The sequence below is a fragment of the Otolemur garnettii genome, unplaced genomic scaffold, assembly GCF_000181295.1.
Source record: "Otolemur garnettii isolate 467f Iridium unplaced genomic scaffold, OtoGar3 scaffold00166, whole genome shotgun sequence".
Classification (NCBI taxonomy): Eukaryota; Metazoa; Chordata; class Mammalia; order Primates; family Galagidae; genus Otolemur; species Otolemur garnettii.
The window spans coordinates 2,442,346-2,458,630 of NW_003852561.1; the positions used below are offsets into that span (position 1 = coordinate 2,442,346).

At 42.9% G+C, this 16,285-nt stretch overlaps 1 protein-coding gene across 1 annotated transcript in view; it reads right to left on the minus strand.

Moving 5' to 3' along the window:
- Positions 1–16,285, minus strand: part of MCF2L2 (MCF.2 cell line derived transforming sequence-like 2) — a 192,205-nt gene that overhangs the window by 132,656 nt on the left and 43,264 nt on the right. The window contains exons 6-9 of the mRNA XM_012811572.2: positions 10,306–10,455; positions 4,750–4,874; positions 4,020–4,134; positions 3,449–3,568 (exon numbers count right to left, since the gene is read on the minus strand). Of these exons, the coding sequence (XP_012667026.2) occupies positions 3,449–3,568; positions 4,020–4,134; positions 4,750–4,874; positions 10,306–10,455 (510 nt within the window). The remainder of the gene's footprint in view (positions 1–3,448; positions 3,569–4,019; positions 4,135–4,749; positions 4,875–10,305; positions 10,456–16,285) is intronic.

Below are 16,285 nucleotides of genomic sequence, written 5' to 3' on the forward strand. Positions count from 1 at the left end.
GAACATAAATATCTTAACACAATAACTAAGAAAATGCCATGAAGGCTATGTCAACCAGTTTGATGAAAGCATTTCAAATTTTATGTAAAACCAGCACATTGTACCCCATGATTGCATTAATATACACAGCTATGATTGAATAGAAATAAATAAATAAAAATTAAAAAAGAAAGATAACAACATAGGAAATGCAAAAAAAATATGCTTATCATTCCTAATTAGAGACATTCAAATCAAAAACACCGTGACATTATCACCTAAATCCAGTGAGAACAGCCCACTCACAAAGAGCCACAGCTGCCAATGCTGGTGTGGATATGGAGAGAAGGGAATACTTTTATACTGTTGGTGAAATGGCAAACTAATATAGCCTCTATGTAAAGAAGTATGGAGAATCCTCAAAGAACTAAAAAATAGACCTTCCATTGATGCTACAGTCCTATTACTAGGTATCTTCTCAGATGAAAACAAAAATTATTTTATCATAAGGACATTTGCACTCAAATGTTTACTACAACTCAATTCACAATCACAAAGATGTGGAAACAGTCCAAGAGCCCATCTACCCAGGAATGAATTAACACACTACAGTACATGTATGCCATAAGGGTCCTCAAACTTTTTAAACAGAGGGCCAATTCACTGTCCCTCAGACCATTGGAGGGCCAGACTGCAGGACCTGGGATGAGTCGGCTGCTAAGCAGGACAGGCAGCGGTGGCAAAAATACCCGGCGGTCCAGATAAATGTCCTAGGCAGGCTGTATGTGGCCCGCAGGCTGTAGTTTAAGGACGCCTGGACTATTATTTAGCCATTTGAAAAGATGGAGACTTCACATCATTTGTATTTACCTGGAAGGATTTGGAGAGCATTCTCCTAAGTATCACAAGAGTGGAAAAGCAAGCATCCAAGGTACTCAATACTAATGTGAACTACTAGATCAGCGGTTCTCAACCTGTGGGTCACGACCCACAGGAGCTGTATTAACGGGCCGTGGCATTAGGAATGTTGAAAACCACTGTACTAGATGAACAACTACACAGGCACCTGAGAGAAAAACACATTTAAATTCAAGAAGTGGGGAGGGGATTGGTGTGCTCTCACCTATCACAACGTAGGGGCATATGGGACACCTCCTGGGTGAAGGGCTCCACTGCAACTTGGATTTTACCTAACAAACACAAACAATGTAACCTACTAGTATGTACCTTTATATTAATCCGAAATAAAAAAAAGTATCAGTTATGATCAGATAGCTTTGTTTTGTTCACCCAAAGGCAGAGGAATAGTGTACTGTATCCTTTAGAAGAAAGTTTAAAACAGGGTAAGCAAGGCCAGGATGAATAAAATCAATCTGCTTGGGCTCCATAGGTCACCCGCAGTGAGCGAGTCCAGCTAGTTCGAGAATTTTGCCCATGAAAGATGGGTCATGTATTCACAGGGCATTCCTACGTCCCATGACCATAGGTTCCATCCCCAGCTCTGGTCAGCTAAAGTATCAAGAACTATGAGTTGAAGGAGGTGGGCAGAAGACAGAATGCAACGCAGGACCCATCACCACAATTCAAAACACAATGCAGAGAGCCTTCCAGGCTTGCTGTTCTACTGAGAATCTTGCCAGAGATCCCCAGGCCCAGGGTGGCCACGTGGCCTCTGCACCTCTCTCTTACCTCATTTCCTCCTGTTTACTGTGTTGCAGTAACTTCCCCTGAACTCACCAACCCCCCTGTCAGAGCTTTGCACTTGCAGCTGCCTCTGCCCTGATGCTATTCCTCAAACATTTGCATGAATACATAGATCTCAGAGAGGCCTTTCCTGACAACCCTTGCTAAAGTAGCTCCCCCAGTCACTTCCTATCATATCTTATTTTTGTGTGTATTTCACAGGTCACTATCTGATACTGTTATTTATTTTACTGCTTTTTAATAAACCATCTCTCTTCAGCAGAATGTAAGCTCCATGCAAGCAGGGTCCTGACTGTCTGGTTCACCACCATATCCACAGGACTTAGGACAGGACTGCCAGGTGTCAGGAATACCTCCTGATGGGACAGTAGTCACCTTCGTGTTTATATAAAGGCATTTTTATTGAGGCCTTTTCCCCCTTAATATATGAATCTATATAAGCAAAAATACATGGTATCTATATTTAATAAGGAATTCTTTTGAAAGAAGTAAAATTACATAAAATTGGGGCTGTCCTAGAGAATCTAAGACATACAGTCATCACATATATGAAATTCCACTGCTGGATAAATGTATCTGATGACTCATGTGTCTTCAATACTAGTGTAGCTGTCAAATGATCCCTGATAATAGAAAGAGCACTCACTAGGAAAGAATGAGAATCCTGGGTAAGGATCGGGGTGTACAAGCAGGGTCGTGTGTTCACACATGTGTAGAAGCACCTCCAGCTCAGAATCTGCAACTGACAGCCGTGTGGACTCGGTTTATATTGGTTTTATATCATTCACTGCAGGTACATCTCCAACAGTAATGTGTGCCATCAGCTGGGGATCTTATTAAAAGGCAGATTCTGATTCTAAGGTGGGCCCAACCTGGGGGTCTTATGAAAAGGCAGATTCTGATTCTATGGTGGGCCCTGAGATTCTGTATGTCTAACAAACTCCATCCATGCTGCTGACCAGAGGCTGATACTTAGAGAAGCAAATCTCTAGTATTACCGAAGTGTTATTTCGGAAACATCCCTTGAGACTGGCTTAGGAAGGAAGTGCTAACCATAAGAGACTGGTTCCCAAGAGACAAAAACACAGAGAACCTGATTTTTAAAAAGAAAGGAACTTGTCTGTAATGTAACACCTTTGTAAGGACTAACTCTAAGTGCTGACTTGTATGCAGATCTGGGAAACTAATTCTGGTATGAGAATTGTAAAATAAATATTCTTCAAGTCTCATATTTATAACTCTTGAGGCATGAGAAAGAAGAAAGATGTGCCAATTCCCTGTAGCAACAGAACAATGTGGTCCAACTTCCCCCTGTCTAACCATCTTGCTCTAGGAATAAAACTAATTTCATTTCTGGTTTCCTCTTTTAATAGTTTCCCTTCCTTTTTACCACCCAGCACACACCACACCATCAGTCCACAGTCCCCAGGGGTGGGGTAGCTCTAAGCTGACTCTGGGATAACTGATCTGGAGGGTCATGTGACCTCCCACTGGGCTAGTGACTCCATAAGAGGACAGGGCTGGCCCAGAGTCCTCACCCTACCAAGTCCTCCAGCCTTAACTGTGTGCTCTGGCAGCTTCGATGGAAGGCTGTGCTACTGAAATTATTTGTTAGGACTGTTAACAGGCACATCTCTGGGGACCTGGGTGGTGTGGGGTGTTTGATGGGCAGGATTGTGCATTCCTGAGTCCTTAGCAACTTTCCAACAGCAGTGATTGGACAGTATGACTTCTCCCCTGTACACAAAAATGTCAAAAGACAAACCTGGCCTTTTTCCTCCAGTTTTTTGTGTTCCTTGAGAAGTTGCTCCACGTGCGTCACACTGCCTCCGATGCCTGTAAACTCTGCTTGCTCTTCCAACAAATTATCCAGGGCAAGCTTAACCTACGAGACACATTAGCACAGTACAGAAGTCAGGCAACACACACTCCTTGGGAGATACAGACCTGTTATGCTAAAAGGCAATGCAAAAATCCGAAAAATTTTTGTATATCTTAAGATCTCCCCCCCCTTTCCATAGATCACTAACATTCAGATTAAGCTGGGGGTGCAGAGACACATGTAAAGGAATTTTAGAGCTAAATTCAACAGATTATTAATCAAAAATGAAGATAAACTATCATTAAAAGGTCACATGTGGCAATAAGAAAATGGGGCTCTAAAACATTGCTGCTCCACTGAAAAGGAGAGAAGGGGGCTGGGGGGAAGGGTTCTGTGAAGAAGCAAGGACAGGGGAAGAAGCCCCATTAGGGAGAAGAGGGAAACCCAACACCACAGATTCTGAGGGGGCAGAGAAAACCAGAAAAGAAAGTTATAGTAAGCAAGAAAACCATACCTTACAAAAATTGTGCTCAAAGTGCTGTAGTTGTAGGCACTGATTAAGCTTCTCGTGATGCTCAAACCAAAATTGACTAAAGGCCTTTTCTGTTTCATCCAACTGAACTAACAGCCTTTCAAGAAAGAACGAGGAAGTGATACTAAGTTAGCATTCGTTTCTGCAGGCCTCTGTATGCAGCACAGATGTGGACAACACCAGTGTTTTCTGTCATTGTTATTAATTGTGGCAATCGCCTTATCATGAAAGTCTGTGTCACCTATGCCTTTCAAATTGTTCAGCAGGGCCCCACACCTTGCATTTTCCAGCCAGGACATCCACAGTGCAGGCAGAAACATCCCTTCAGCTGCAGCTGCTGTGCTTTAAAATGTGCCCCAGGTGACACCTTTGTGCCTTCTTTTTTCCACCCAAGACTACATGCACAAAAAGCACAGCACCAAAGCAAACTGTTATTTGGAAATGAAGTTCTACAAATACTACATATCCTTGAAATACTGGGATGGGAGTATATTATATACATATAAGAGCAGAGAATGGAATTCTCATAAAAAGATCTCTATAAGTGGATGCCAGATGGACACAATCTTCTTTCCTTTGTTGTCTTAAATATTATTCTTTCTTGCCCCCACCAATACCCAAGAGAAGCTGTTCCAGTCTGTTCTTGGCTGTTTCACAACCACTAGTACTACATATTATTTCTGAAACACCATATTCCATTCCACTCACTCACCTTTCCATGGTAACAACATTCTCAAGTTCATTGGGATTGAGTTTGCCGGCAGGATTTATGACCGCTGGTTCTTGGATACATGACAGCAAAGTGGCCCCCTGCTTTCCAAGCAATTTCAGCTCATTCTAGGGAAAGAAAAATGTATCTCTTAGAAGAAATTAGCAAAAACAAATTCTTGGTAGATTTGGGGTGAGGAGAGTGGTAGATTAGCATATTTTTTATTTAAGGAATTAAATACTAGTAAAATAAAAATGAGCTTTAAAAATTAATTAACTGATCTTTAATGGATAATGCTATGTATGATACAGAATATAAACTAGACAAAAGAATGTAAAAAAAAAGAAAGTCTTTTATCCCCCAGCCTGTCCACTTTCCTTTCCAAAAGTGACAGTATTTTTTCTATGTATCTCAAGCTGTTGTAAATTAAAACTGGTTAATAAAATCTAATCCAAGATACTGACCAGAAACAAGAAAATGACAGATATTGAATGTCAAGAAAATGTCAAGCAATAATAATGTATCAATTGCTAGTTGTCCATGAAAATACTTTACCTAATCTCATCAATAAATACCTGCTTCTCTTTCTATAAGCCAACCAACTGTGGTCTTGTTCAATTATTAAAGTTTGGCAGAGATGGGCAACAACTTCAATTCGACATGGAAAGATTTATACTTTCAAGGCAACTATATTCTGCTCTTTTAACATGGGGATTTAGGGCTTTGTAACTGGGGGAGTCTATTTACTTCCAAATCCTTGGGAAGTCTGCATTTGGTTCCTGGGTCACAGGTACACCCCTGAGCAAGATTTAAATCAAAAGATCACTTCTTTGCACAGGAACACTGAAGTGTTCTTCTAGGCCCAGCCACTTCTGCAGCCTTCACACAGCCTGGAGCTCATTCCCTGGGGAAGAGTTTTGTGCTTCCCAACTCTGTCCACACAGTAGTCCTGGGCCCTGTCAACCTCATGCCTTTGTCTCCTGCCTCCCATTTCTCTCCAGAATTTCCCCCAGAAGGGCTATGTGGTTTATACCCCTCCTCAAGCTTGTCCCTGAATGTGGCTGAGGATAGACTTGCCTTCTCTGAGAGAGCTGCTTCTCAGAGTTCTCTGGACACCCCGCTGGTCTGTCCACACCAGGTAATGCTGCTCGAGGTCAGCCACTTGGCTAGCACTCCTGCTGGGAATGGGATCTATCCCTTCTTTTCCACTCTCATGTGTTGGCCCTCTTTTCTTCTTATCTCATCAATGCTCATTAAATATTTGTAAGTTGGATAAATTAATAACAGTCCTAAAGAAATCAGGTTGCAGATGAATAAGACAAATTAGATATAATGGTAAAAATGTACTTAAGAGTCAAGTGGCCTTAGCCTTTCCCTCCTCCCACCACCAAAAGGGATCCTGGCTTTCCCCATGTGGTTTCTTAACTGCTCCCAGGTTTCCAGCAGGATTCTGGCCTTATCTATCTGTTCATATTCACTTTTGTGGCAGAGAGTTGGGCAGAAAGACAGAGAAGCTGAAAGAGAAGGGGTGCGTTGCCAGGGCAGACGGAGACATAGGAGGAGAAGCTAGGGAGAGGGTTCGACTCAAAGAGCTGCAGAGTGTGAGGAACACGTGTGCGTCAGAGAAGGTGACTCTTCATAAGTGATGTCATACTCTGTGTATGCCCTTTACACTGTTAAAAAATAGAAGCCAACACTGTGACCTGGTTACTGCTTTGGGACCAAACTACGTAGTTAGCTTGAGTACATTTATAAAAATGTACCCTAAACACAGAAGGAACGATGAAGGAACTTGGAAAGAGCAAAGGTAAGTTGCCCAGCCCCAAAATAAAAGTTTCAGTTTCCATGGAAACAAAATATCCTTAACCATTTGGGGTATTTAACTTTTTTACTGCCAGCACCCATGCTGCAGGAGAAGCTCAGGGCTCTGTCTACTGGAACACCCTTTCTGGGAGTTGCCTTTTTATGTGCAGCCAGGGTCCTGCTGTGACAGGGCATGAACTGCCGATAAACTGAGAGTGAACCCAAAGCACAGCCTCAGAACGCAATCCTTGGAGAGGGATCTAATTTGCAGAAGAAATAGAGTCGCCCAGTGCTCTGGGCACTTGCTCTCACTTTTCTCAGCAGTGGAAATGTTCCTGGTGGGATACAGACGTATGTCTGCCCGTCTCTTTCACCAGGACCTAGCATCTCCCAGAGGAGGCTGACACTGGTTGTGTGCACTGTACTCACAATTCCTTTCTGTCCCTCAAATGAGACAGCAAAATTACAGAGAAAATAGGCTTCAAAGCTTAAGTGCCAGCAATCTGATTGGACAGAAAATAACAGTATTGAAGCTGAGAGTACACTTTGACTATAAGACTACATTAAGATCCAATCCATGGCTCAGCCTGAAGGAAAGGAATTTATACCTCTAAAGAAGAGCCTTCTTTAAAGTCATCAGTTTGCTAAAAAGTTTGATTAAGGTTATTCCGTGAATGTTTTCAGATTTTTTTTTTCCCTGGGTAAACAGATGGTTTGATATAGCAGCAAGGCCAAAAGAAAAAAGATTCTAGTGCAGAGGTTCTCAACCTGTGGGTCACAACCCACAGGGACTGTATTAAAGGCTCGCGGCATTAGGAAGGTTGAGAACCACTGTAATCTAGCAGAAGATAATTTTGAACAAAGTAGGAACAACTCCATAGGGAATTAGCAAATGAGGCTGTAAAAATCTTCCACTTCCATGGATCTCCTTCCTATTTTGATTGGTTGTAGAGGCAGGTAGGTGCTTATCTGGATGCCCAGGAGAAAAGGATTCAAGAAATCAAGCTTAATGCTGTGTCAGCTGTTGAAAAAAAAAGGCAAGAAGTTCTCCAGGCTTAGAGAAAACGGTAAATCCTATGCCGTAACTTTTATAGATTTTAAATAGACTTAAAAGCCTATTGTTCTGAGGAATGAATCTTATACTGGTTTTTCACTTGGAAAAGGTACCTTCCAAATGGAAAAGAAATTATTCAATTACATGTAGAACCTTTGCTTAAAAAGTAGGTTTGCTTAAAAACACTAATATGAGTAAAATACATGTAAATAATCACAAAAAACTGTTGTTAATAAAAGTTTAAACACTATCCTTTTTTTCTCATTTAAATCATTTCTCTCTTCAAAGTATTTTTGGACAAGGAAAAGGATAAATGTAACCCTACTTTAATGATTTTGATACTCTTGATAAATTACAAGGAACAAAAACACCAAATTTGTATTAGGCCAATAGTTAATAATCAAAAAAGGCCTTAAGAAACTCTTTATAATTGTCTTTTAAAGGATGTTTGTAATACTTGGTAAAATAAAGCCAGCATAATGTTTTACTCCAAATGACTGTAATATTTGTAATCAAGGTGAATACTTGGACAAGTTAAATTGTTTTGAGAACTTTTATTTTAAAATCCCTCTAGGCCTTCTCCATGCCTTTAGGGTGGCATGGGATGGGATATAAATGCAAGCATCTCAGTTTAGTTTAGGCAAAGTTGCTCTCAAGGCTGATCAAACGGAACCTTTCCCTTGTCATACAGGTTAGATAGGAGTGTTTCACCAAACTGAGACATACATATAATAATTAGAGCGTAAAATTACTTCTCATAAATGTCAAATAATACTTCAAATTATGTGAATGTACAAAGTTACCCTACTTTATAATTGAGAGAAGTTTTAGTCTCCTTTGCTCAAAGTTGCCCGTTTGTTGTTGTTTGGTTTTGAGACAGAGTTTTTACTCTGTTACCCTCGGTAGAGCGCTGTGGCATCATAGTTCACAGCAACCTCAAACTCCTGGGCTCAAGAGATCCACTTGCCTCGGCCCCTGGAGTAGCTGGGACTATGCCCGCCACAATGCCCTGCGAGTTTTTTTCTTTTTAGTAGAGACTTAGTCTCCTTGTTCCAGCTGGTCTTGAACTCCCGAGCTCAAGCAAGCCACCCGCCTTAGCCTCCCAGAGCTCTAGGATTACAGGTGTGAGCCACGGTCAGGGTTGCTGTTTTGACTCTGAGAATACCTGGTTACCACCTGTAAGAAAATGCTCTAACGCCATCTGGAAGACTGGTTCTTCCTGCCCCCTGCCCTCGGTAGAAACTCCTTGCCTGTACAGAAGTTGCAGGACACTCCCTCATGTGTCCTTCCCGGGCACAAACAGCGGGGCCTTATGACTGATTTCCACATCCCAAGAATGTGGCCTTGTCTAAAATCCAAAAATTTTACCCTTTTCCCCAGAGACCTTTCTGACTGCCGGTGCTACCATCTTGCGTTTCTGCTCTGCAGCCTTCCCAGACCCTTCTCGGACCCAGGCAGAGAATGCGCTGTGCGCATGCGCCGCGGCCCTGCCGCGCGGGACCAGCTTCGCCGCACGCTCCCCGGTGCGCGCAGACTTCCCTGCACCCAGACCCTGCTTTCTGCAACCAGCGCCTCTCAGGAATCATGTGGGGTGATCCTGGCCAAAATATTTGAAAAAGAAAAGGTCAGACCCCTCAGAGGGATTTCCAGGGAAAATTTCCAGGAGATTGCCAGAATTTCACGATTTCAGTCCAGATCGTTTGATTATTCAAAGAAATCTGGGAAATATACTTATTTTGAACACTTTCTGGATAACAACCTCCTTAAAGACAGAATTTAACAGTGTTCCTTGGCACACGGAAAAATTAATTTGCCTCAACTACTAGCCTCTGAGACTTCCCTAACTAGATTATGTGTTCCTTGAGGTTGAAGTTTTGGTTTTCTTGGCATGTAATGGCAAATACTCAGGAAGTGTTGAATAAATGAACAAATGCCATGTAGCAAAAAACTTTTGCCAATTTTGGATCAGCTCTTCCCAAGTTCCATGCAGCAAGGACACACTACTGACTGTTCAGTTCTGGGTTTGGGTTTGCTGCTCTACCCAAAACTGGACTTCTGTGAAATAACAGAGTCACAGAATCTATTATCTGTTGGTGCTTCTCAAGGCAGAGAGACGCTGACGCTCATCCAGCAGGCAGACCCAGGGAGAGTTCCCTTCGCTGGGTGACTGAAAGACCCTGCCAATCTCTCTTCTCAGCAGGTTCTGACTGGATTTTATGAATCATTTAATAAGCACCTATCCTTAAACTCAGTTCTGAGCAGACTCCCATAGTCCTTTCTCTCAAATTAGTCTCCAAATAAAAAGACACAACCCTGAGAATATGAGGCAATAAGTCAGCTTCTAAGTCTGCCTCAAAACTTTACAACCACTGCTGTAAAGCTTCTACTTCAAAAGCCACCCCCTCTGCCTGCAGTATCAGCATCTGACATTCTGGTCTGTCCTGGGCAGCATCATAGGAGTGCACCCTCTGAAAGGGTGTTTACACACCTCTCCAGCACTTCCCATAGGTCACACCCAGTCTCAAGGGATTTTCCTCTTCACAAACTGCCTATCTGGAAGGTTTAAGATGGTAAGTGACTGCCAAGTCACTGGAGAAGAAAGAAATAGGCGGCTTAACTTTAATTCAGTTCCTGGTTCTCCCCAAAGGGCAGAACCACCTGCCAGCACAGAGGTTAGCCATGAGAGGCCACTGACCACTCACCTGCAGCTTGTCCCGCTGCCTTCTGTGGGACATGAGAAGGTCTTCAGTGGACGACATGCCTCTGGGCAGCTCTATTGAGGCCAGGCAGGCCCCAAATGTCTGCAGCATTTGAGCAGAGGCCTTCAATGTCAAGGCAAAGTTTTCCATGGCCTGGAAGGTCAATCATAACAATGCAGAGAGATTAACATTCATCAATACGCTTTGTCAAGGTAAAGACCACTGAATTGGCTACCATTTCCTGAGTGTCTGCAAAGGGCCACAGACTGTACTTAATGCCGCACATTTTTCTGTCATCTCAATAATCTCTAGTGGGAGAGATTTCATGTCCATATTATAGAGGAGGTAACTGAAGCTCCAACAGTTAAGTGAGTTGCCCAGGATTTTATTACTTGGGCAGTAAGAAAGGAAGGCAGGCAGGATTCAACCAAGTTAGGTCTGTCAAGTTTGGGGCTCTCCTCATTCCCCCAAGAACAGCTAGCATTAAGTCTGGCTCAGGATTTATACTAGGCCAAATGCTGAAAAGGACAGAACCACCCAATCATTGCTCTAAGGAACCTCTGCTTCTTTTGTAGCTCCTACACTGCCCTCTCCCCTCCCACGCACCCCCAGCTGCCCCACACCTCTTCCTCCCAAGTTTGTCAAATACTGCTCAGAGCAAATGATCACCGAGGAGAAAATCGGGGAGAGTGAAGATGCCACTGGAGACCACAAGAAGTCATTTCCCCCAGACGCAGGGACGGGTTGGAGATCTCTTCCTCTCAGACCTCCTTTATAAAAACATGGCTGCCCTGTGTCCCTTCCACCACGGACCCTACTCACTGGCCAATATCCCAGGTGAGAGATCTGCATTTTAAGAGTGCTTTGGGAAACATGTGGCCTAGCCTTGAACAAGTGATGCTGTCAATCAGAGGAGTTAGTTGCAGGTGGGGAGCTTTACAGAGCCCCACAAATCACTCTACAGCTGCGCACGATGGGCACTGCCATGCTCACTTGCTCCGCTCCTGAGACAATACTGCCCCTAGGGCATTCACCATACAACACACATCTCTATAGTCCCAAGGCATGGGACTATGGGTTGGTGGCCCATAGACTACCACTGAATGGAAGAAGTAAAGAGCCCTAACCAAATTTTCATTTGGAAAGAAAGAACCTCTGTTTCCGCATCATCAGAAAACGTTTCTGAAAACTCAAACCCACACCCTAAAGAATGAGCCAGAGTTGAGTGGGCTCTTCTCTGAGGCAGAGGCTAGGGCCGAGACTGGCATGAAACAGCTTCTGGAGCGCTACACACTTGCCCCTGCTATCTGAACCCAAAGTCTTCTCTATGACCGTTTTCATGCTTGACATATTACTGTAGGAATCTCCCTATTAGCACTAGCTTGTACAGCCACAACCTTGAACATCAGAGTACTTTTGGCCTGGAAAGTCAGACAAATGTTAACTTTCATGAAAATCTTTCTTTTCAAGGATATTAAATTTTATTATGTTTACATAATCTAACATCTGTATAAAACCCTCTTTCAGCTGCACTCACTAATGGCCCATGTTGGATAACATATAAAGAAAATCTAACTAGGCACAGCCCTTGAAGCCAGGAGTTCAGGACCAACCTGGAAAGCTAGTGAGACCCTGTCTCTACAAAAAAATAAGAGTAATCATTCAGGTGTCACACATTTGTAGTTCCGGTTACTTGGAAGGTTGAGGCAAGAGGATAGCTTGAGCCTAGGAGTTTAAGGTTGTAGTGATCATATTGCCATTGTACTCCAGCCTGGGGGACAGAGAAAGATCCTGTCTCAAAATAAGAAAAAAAGAAGCTCGGTGTCTGTAGCTCAGCAGCTAGGACACCAGCCACATACACTGGAGCTGGGAGGTTCAAACCAACCAGGGCCCACCAAACAACAATGACAACTACAACCAAAAAATAGCCGGGTGTTATAGCAGGTGCCTGTAGTCTCGGCTACTTGGGAGGCTGAGGCAAGAGAGTCACTTACGCCCAAGAGTTTGAAGTTGCTGTTAGCTGTGACGCCACTGCACTCTACTGAGGGAGACATAGTGGGACTCTGTCAAGAAAGAAAGAAAGAAAGAAAGAAAGAAAGAAAGAAAGAAAGAAAGAGAGAGAGAGAGAGAGAGAGAGAGAGAAAGGAAGGAAGGAAGGAAGGAAGGAAGGAAGGAAGGAAGGAAGGAAGGAAGGAAGGAAGGGAAGGAAGGAAAGAAACAAATTCCAATTTTTCAGGGGAATTATAAGAAGACGTGAGATCATGATGTATTTCGCTTTTTAGGCGCTGACTCTTCGAGTGCATCTCAGTTAGGCGTTATTATCCTCATCACCCACATTTTATAGATGAGGAAACAGAGGCATATTGAGATTAAGTAATTTCCCCAAAGTCATGTAAAAAATAAGGGGCAGAACTCAGACTGAAGCCAAGTAATCTGGCTCCCAGCCACACTCTTGAGCACTATGCTATGCCACCTCCTGGCAATTAAACTGTATTTAGCAAAACCTGATTTAAAACTAAATCAACAAAAGGCCTTGAACTTGAGAGTGGAAGAGTGGACTCTTGAATTAGAGTCCAGATCCGGATACCCTATAACTGCATAACCTTGGGGGAGGACACACAATGCTGTTGAGTTTGAGGGTCCTCATTTGAAAAGCAGAATAATGCTTGTTTTTGCAGAGTCTTTTAGAGGATGAACAGGAATAGCAAATGTGAAAGGACCTTGCAGGCAGCGGAGTGCCTTCCAAGGGTAATAATAACAACAGTAACAGCTCAAGTTGAGTCCGGGGTGAGGCCTGCAAATGTCATCCTGGAAGTAGAGAGGAGCTAGTGCTTTCCTCTGGAGGTCACCTAGTAACAAATTCACTTGATGCCTCGTGTCAATCACTGTGGTGAATCATCACTGCAGATGGTACAAAGGGAAAGAAGGGTGGTTACAAAGAGCTTGGCCTTCATCCGGGCTCTGCCACTACTTAGCCACATGATCTTGGATAAGTCACCTCTTTACACAGAAGGTCATTTTACTTATCTATCACTCAAGGTGATTGAAGAAAACAATCTTTAAGGTTCTTTTGAGTTCTAACTTGCTGTGAGTCTCTCACTCAAAATTCTGACATCCAGAAAAGACACTGTAACAGAATCCTGGAATCTGTGTATCTCACTCATAGGACAGGAAACAATATATACTGTATATGTGTAGTTATGTTCTATTATTCCTAATTATATAAACAGGCATACTTCAGAGAGACTGTGGGTTTCGTTCCAGACCACTACAATAAAGTAAACACTGCAATAAAATGAGTTACACCAGTGTTTGGCTTCCTGGTACATATTAAAGACATGTTTACACCAGTTTGTAGGCTATTAAGCATGTAATAGCATTAACTCTAAGGACATACCTTGATTTACAAATGCTTTATTGGTTAAAAAAAAAATGCTAACAACCATCTGCACCTTTGGAGAGTCCTAATCTTTTTGCTGGTGGAGGGACTTGCCTCGTAGTTGATGGCTGCTGAATGATCAAGGTAGTGGTTGCCAAAGGTTGGGGTAGCTGTAGCAACTTCTTAAAATAAGTCAACAGCTAACTTTGCCACACCAATCAATACTTCCTTTCATGAAAGATTTCTCTGTAGTATGTGATGCTGTTTGATATAATTTTACTCATAAGGAAACTTCCTCTAATATTAGCATGAATCCTCTCGAAACCCGCTCCTCACTGTCAACTATGTAATGTTCTGTGTCCTTTGTTGCCATTTTGAGACAATATTCACACAGTCTTCACCAGGAAGGTGTTGTTTGGTGGCCTGGGCTGGATTCGAACCTGCTATCTTAGGTGTATGTGGCTTGAGCCAGAGGTGCTGAGCCATGAAATGTATTTCTTAAATGATAAGACTTGAAAGTTAAAATTACTCTTGATCCATGGGCTACAGAATGGATATTGTGTTTGCAGGCATGACAACAACATTCATCTTCTTGTACATCCCCAAGACAACAACATTCATCTCCTTGTACATTCCCCTGAGAGTTCTTGGGTGAACAGTGCATTGTCAATGAGCACTGCTATTTTGAGAGAAATCTTTCTGAGCAGTAGGTCTCAACAATGGGCTTAATATATTCAGTAAACAATGCATAAAAGATGTCCTGTCATCCAGGTTTTGCTGTTCCATTTGTAAAACAGAGGCAGAGTAAATTTAGCATCATTCTTAAGGGCCTCAGGATTTTAAGCATGGTAAATGAGCACTGGTTTCCTTGTAAAGTCATTAGCGGTATTAGCCTCTAACACAATGTTCCCCAGTCTTTTTGGCACCAGGGATTGGTTTCATGGAAGAGAATTTTTCCATGTATCTGGGAAGGAGTAGGGGAATGGTTTGGGGATGATTCAAGTGCATTGATTTTATTATGCACTTTATTTCTATTATTATTGCATTGTAGTATATAATAAAATAATCGTTCAACTCACTATCATGCAGAATCAGAGGGACCCCTGAGCTTGTTTCTCTGCAACTAAACAGTCTTAGTGCTGGCACCATGGCGTCATCTCCACCATGATGATCAGACATTATTTCTCATAATGAGCACAAAACCTAGATCCCTCTCATGTGCAGTTTTCAGTAGGGTTTGTGCTCCTTTGAGAATCTAACACCTCTGCCAAGCTGACAGGAGGTGGGGCTCAGGCAGTGACACAAGCAAGGGGGAGAGGCTGTAAATACAGATGAAGTTTTTCTGGCTCAACCACCACTCGCCTCCTGCTTTGCAGCCTGGTTCCTGACAGGCCATGGACCAGTACTGGGGGTCGGGGCCACAGCATAACACGAGAGCAGCCTGTCCTTTAAAGATTTGAAGCCAGGCAATTGCTTGTCCTCTCTAGTTATGAAAGTCCTAAATGGCATCTTCTTCCAATAGAAGGCTGTTTTGTCTCCATTGAAAATCTGTTGCTGCCAACAGTCACCTTCATCAGTGACCTTACGTGGATCTTCTGGGTACCCTGCTGCAGCTTCTGTGTCAGCACTTGCTCCTTCACCCTGTAGCTTTATATTACAGACATGGGTTCTTCCTTAAATGTCATGAATCAACTTCTGCTAGCTTCAAACTTTCCTTCTGCAGCTTCTTCACCTCTCTCAGCATTCTTCAAATTAAAGACAGTTAGGGCCTGGCTCTGAATTTAGGCTTTCACTTAAGGGAATGTTGTGATTGGTTTGATCTTCCATACAGACCACTGAAACTTTCTCTTTATCAGCAATAAAGCTATTTTGCTTCTTTATCACCTCTGTGTTCACTGGAGTAGCACTTGTCATTTCCCTTAAGAATTTTTCCTTTACATGCACAACTTACCTGTTTGGCATAAGAGGTCTAGCTTTCAGCCTTTCCCAGCTTTCGACAAGCCTTCTGCACTAAACTGAATCACTTTTAGCATTTGATTTAAAGTGAGAGGCATGAGGTTCTCCTTTTTGCTTGAACACGTAGAGGCCATTGCAGGGGTATTATTTGGCCTGATTTCAATATTTTGTATCTATCCCAGCAGAGGGAGAGAGACAGGCAAGTGCCTGGCTGGTGCATCAGTCAAAACACGCATGAGTTATCCGTTAAGTTCACTGTCTTAACTGGGTATGGTTCTTAGCAGCCAAAATCATTACAATAGCAATGTCAAAAATCACTGATCAGGTGGCGCCCATAGCTCAATCGGCAAGGGCACTGGCCACATACACCTAGGATGACTGGTTCGAACCCAGCCTGGGTTTGCTAAGCAACAATGACAACTGCAACAAAAAATAACCGGGCTTTGTGATGAGCACCTGTAGTCCCAGCTACTTGGGAGGCTGAGGCAAGAGAATGACTTAAGACCAAGGGTTGGAAGTTGCTGTGAGCTGTGATGGCACAGCACTCTAACCAGGGTGACACCTTGAGACTCTGTCTCAAAAAAAAAAAAAAATCACCGATCACAGTTCACCACTACAAATATAACAACAATAATGAAAAAGTGGCTT